Genomic DNA, 4,862 nt, shown 5'->3' on the forward strand with positions numbered 1-4,862 from the left:
TCAGGTAAGGTCTGTGAAGTTACACCTTCTTCTAAATCCTAAATATGATTCGCACATCTTAACAAATAGGTAATAATATATTACAAAAAGCTTTCGGTCCCATAATGGTAGTTAGCACACCATCCGTTATAACTTTGCCAATGTTTCGCTACCATTGAATTCTCTTTACCCAGATATCCAAAAGAGTGTGTTGCATTATACAAGGTAGACAACTTAGATATAAGTAGATATATGCATAATATATATAAAAGAAAGTCCGAAAATATTTACATTTATTAAAGTAATTAAATTGTACATTGTGAATGTCACTCATCGCTTCACATGATTGTTCTTAAATATGTGTATTCATTAACACAAGAAAAATTTAAAGTGCTTATTAATAGCATTAAAAAGAATAAAAAAAAATTATTTTACAAAGTGTCTCTGGCATGTATCTACTTACATATCTTCAATTTAAATTGTTTTTAAATATGTGTATTCAATAACATAAGAAAGATTTAAAGTGCTTATTAATAGCATTAAAAAAATTATTTTACAAAATTTCGCTGGGACGTGTCTGCATACATATGTTATGTTATCTTTAATATAAATTTTATATAAAAATTTTAAAGATTTCTGTACAAAACCGCTATAATCACATTTTAATGTTTAAAAATGAATGCGAATAAAAATTTAATCATGCACTTGTTATTTTTTTTTCATTATCCTGTAAGTATTTTAAAACAAACAAATCATTAAAAATTTAAAAAATTGCTCATACAGCAGCTAAAAATTTCTTACAGCAATTAGTGCTTAAGTGTGAACGCAACTCTGTAGATGCATTTGTAAATCTGTTTGTGCAGATACGTGTGTTTGCATATGTTTGTATACTTGAACTTAAGCTCTAATTGCAATCTCATTTGTTTATGTTTGTGCATATCTGCTTGTTTACTTCTGTAAGCAACCCTTTTTCAACACTTCTCTTAAAGCGTATCTAAAGTATATCCTTGTACACATGCACATTATAAATGCCAAGAATCCTTGTTTTCGCGTGTGACTTACCCGGTACACTTGAAAAGTGCACCTAAGCACGTGCAAATCACAAAACGACTTAAGGGCAAAATTTAATGAAATGTATTTGATGTTTTACCTTTTTCATGCTTGAATTTGTTAATGATTTTTGTGTTTGCATACACTTAGTGACATACTGACAGACGTTAAAATATACAAAAATTTGTAGATAGATACTTGTATCCTTACAATATATGCCAGAAATATCAACGTGAATAGGTACAATGTGGCACACTTTGTTTTTTATTAATGTGATTGGTTATTTTATACTAAGAATCATTTAAAATGTTATTACAATGAGTTTCTACAACTATTTATTCGTTTTAAAAGCTGATTTAAGCATTTAAACTAATTTTGTTCATGTTTTTTTCAGAAATGTTCATGCCTAAAGAGACATTTATTTACCAATTGTTGCTTATATTTTGAATTTTTTTTTCTTATTCCCTCATATCACTGCGTCACACATTTATTTGAACAGACTTGAAAAACGCAGGCGTTGAAAAACTGTTGAACAATAAACAATTTGCAACAATAACGATGTTGTTTTGTTTAATAAGGGTTTATGCGTTAATAATTAACGCATAATTAATTAATTAATTAATAAAAATTTAAAATTTATAAACTACTTATTCCTTTCCAATATAATTTTTTGTGAAAAGAGCTTGTCCACAAGAAAGTAAATAAGATTATTAATTAAAACATTGTCTATATCATTATAATTACTTTCATAAATAATTTTTTAAAAAGAGGTTTTTCGAACAGTAGTAAACTACAACAACAAAAATTTTATTTTTTTTTTTATATTATTTTAATTAATCGAATTTTTGGCTGACCATACAGCTGTTTCGAGTATTGTCAAATACCCATCATCAGTGGGTATTTTTAAAATTTTATTCTCTTCTTTCTATAATTTATTTTTTTAACATAAATGTGTTGAGTTCAAAAAAAGTTAAGCGTGTGTTTGATATATATAATACAGGATGAAAGGAAAATATTAAAAAAAAATGTAAGAAAGATAGATAAGTATATGCAAATTTAAATAAAATGAATATTTCAAAAAAAAAATTTTGAGATTAATGAGGTTAACTGCAAATGATTAAAGAATTTTTTTTAAATTTAGCTATAAATTATTATAAACTTAATAATTTAGTTTTCATGGTTACAACTATAGCTACGAAATGTTTTTGCAGTACCATAAAAAAATCGCTAAAAACTCTTCTAATCATTGAGGTATAGAAGATTTAGTTATGTGTGTACTTTTATACACTTTATATATAATTACACTCTTTTATTATCTTAACCTCATTTTAAGGTAATATGTTAGTATGTTATTAATATAAAATCCATACTTTCGTATTTATATATTGATTTATAGCAGTGATTTTTATTTATCTAATTATACATATATACTAGTACTAATTACCTTATTAGAGGCAAAAACTTAAATTTTCTATTAAATACCATATATATTGCTGTCACAAACTATAATAATAATTTTATAATGTGTTTTAAAAAAAAAAATATTAGTTTAGTGTTAAAATAAAGTATTTAATTATGCGCACACACATATATTCAATCATAACATTTATTATTTATTATTATCAAATAAAGGCATAAAATAATTACTTACATAAATATTAAAATTTACTGTTCTTATTTATTAAGAAAAGATGTTTTTAATTTTTAATAAATATATATTTTTTATTAAATAAAAGTAATTTAAAAATTAAGTACATATTTTTTCAATAGTCTCTTTGCACATACATTGCATTTAAAACTTTTAATCGATTTTAAAGCAAAGCACTAAAAATTTTAATTAATACAATAAATTTTATATAAATCACATTGAAAGCAAATATCGCAATTAGAAAAAATAACATAAAAAAATTATAAAATATAATGCTGCGTGTCTTTTTTTAATACTTTCAAATATTGGTTTATATTACTTCAATATTAAGATATAATAGTATGTATATGGTGGTTTACAAATTTTCAAAATATTTATATACATATACGAGGTTAACTATAAAGATCATAGATTTCATTTTTTTCCTTTTAGAATATATACTCTTTGGTGTTTTTATTTTCGTCTTAGTTTTAAAAAAATATGTTGCCATTTGCATAAAAACTCAGTGCCCTCTTCCTATATACTTATATATACATACATATATATATATTATATAAATGTATATACATGCTAATTAATCACTACACCATTTATTTCAAATTATCTAAAGTAACATATCGTCATCGCTGTCTGTAAATTCACCATTTGGTTCCAATAGTAAATTAGCTTCCTCATTCATTCGTACCTATGAAATTGTAATGAAGAGAAAATATTAATAATATTTTAAAAATGTATGAGATAATAAAAAATTTAAAATCAAAATTAAAAAACAAAAAACTTACTCTTGAATATCTTACCGCAGAGGTGCTGCGTCTAAATAGACTTTTGATACTATTTCGACGTTCTGGTGAAAAGGCTAAAACACCAATGACGGCAACAAAGAAGGTTACCGATAATATGCCAGCCAATATTGCTACAAAAATATTTAAGAAAAAATATTAGTATGTAATTAATAATTATATGAACTAAATTTATTAAAAAAAATTTGAAAAAAAATTTTAATAAAGAATTTAAAACAAGAATTTATAAAAAAATTTAATAAAAAGAAATTTTAAATAAAACAGTATTTAAAGAAGAAAATATTTGAATAAGAAAATATATCAAAAAAACCAAATTTTTTTTAAGAAAAAACATTTAAGAACCAAATTAGTTTATAATTAGAAAATTTATGAAATTAAAATTAAATTTAAAAAGAAATGAATAAAAGAAAATTTGAATTAAAAAATAGGAATAAAAGAAATTTAAATAAAAAAAAAATGAAAACAACATAAAAAAAATTTTTTTTAAATAAAAAAGTATAATTAAAAAAATATGAATTTAATTAAAAATTAAAAAAAATTAATATATAATAAATAAATATATGAATTAAAAATTAAAACATTTTAATTAGAAAAAAATTGAAATAAAAACTATTTTAAATAAAAAATTTTGAAATAAGAAAATATATAAATTTATATAATTTCTTTAAATGAAATAAAATTAAAAATTATTTAAATTAAATTTATAATAATGAATAACATAACATAACATAACTTTGTATTTTTAATAAAATAAAACTAATAAACTAAATGTCTAGTATATAATTTTATTTTTTTACCCCCAATAGAGCCAGTTTTTTCTGCAGGATGTTCACCAGTATCAGCACTAGCTTTAGTTGAATTATCATTGCCTGATTTTGTATTAATTAGTTTAGTTGACGGAATACTGTCTGATGCTGAAAGTCCCAAGAAATTGCAAATATCCGGTGTGTGTTGTACATATACCATATTGCAGTCAGTATTCTGTAAATATAAAAGCAATTTTTATTAATATTTGTTATTATATTTTTAGTTAAGCAATTTAATAATAAAATTTTAAATTTCATTATTCACTAAATTTTCTAGTGCAACAATTTCAACAGATACTCAAATATGTAACAACCCTGCCGCAATTGTGCAAGAGCGCAAATATTTAAATGCGGTTAGTAACCACCAACCTTGCAATAAAAATTGCAAAATGCACATATCCACAAACAAACATTAATAAACAAATAATTATGTGTATTATGCACACATAATACAATAATCAAAGCAAAATTACCAGAATCTATATATTTTACTCGATAATTGTATTATTACAGGCAAATACCATCGTCGTTACATGCATATTTACATGCAAACAAACATTTGCTGTAATTATCATCAAA

General features: G+C 22.8%; 1 protein-coding gene across 2 annotated transcripts; it reads right to left on the reverse strand.

Moving 5' to 3' along the window:
* Nucleotides 1-3,000: 3,000 nt before the first annotated feature.
* LOC119686367 lies at nucleotides 3,001-4,495 on the reverse strand. Of its 2 annotated transcripts, none has more exons than XM_038100941.1 (3): nucleotides 4,275-4,495; nucleotides 3,475-3,590; nucleotides 3,001-3,362 (listed from the first exon to the last, which is right to left on the reverse strand). In XM_038100941.1, the coding sequence occupies exons 1-3, from the start codon at nucleotides 4,441-4,443 to the stop codon at nucleotides 3,282-3,284; spliced, it is 366 nt and encodes a 121-aa protein (XP_037956869.1). In that variant the 5' UTR covers nucleotides 4,444-4,495; the 3' UTR covers nucleotides 3,001-3,281. The 2 variants fall into 2 exon arrangements, with proteins under 2 accessions (XP_037956869.1, XP_037956868.1); XM_038100940.1 differs by having other exon boundaries at nucleotides 3,003-3,362; nucleotides 3,460-3,590; nucleotides 4,275-4,490.
* Between the last annotated feature and the right edge of the window lie 367 nt (nucleotides 4,496-4,862).

This window comes from Teleopsis dalmanni, chromosome 2 (genome assembly GCF_002237135.1).
Source record: "Teleopsis dalmanni isolate 2A chromosome 2, ASM223713v2, whole genome shotgun sequence".
NCBI lineage: Eukaryota > Metazoa > Arthropoda > Insecta > Diptera > Diopsidae > Teleopsis > Teleopsis dalmanni.

What these genes read in the sequence shown, in the direction of transcription:
- LOC119686367 (XM_038100940.1), bottom strand. Translation starts at nt 4,443, where the DNA reads ATGGTATATGTACAACACACACCGGATATTTGCAATTTCTTGGGACTT. An exon ending in AAAAACTGGCTCTATTGGGG is followed by an intron (nt 3,591 to 4,274) that starts GTAAAAAAATAA and finishes ATATTTTTGTAG; the next exon opens with CAATATTGGCTGGCATATTA. An exon ending in CTGCGGTAAGATATTCAAGA is followed by an intron (nt 3,363 to 3,459) that starts GTAAGTTTTTTG and finishes ACAATTTCATAG; the next exon opens with GTACGAATGAATGAGGAAGC.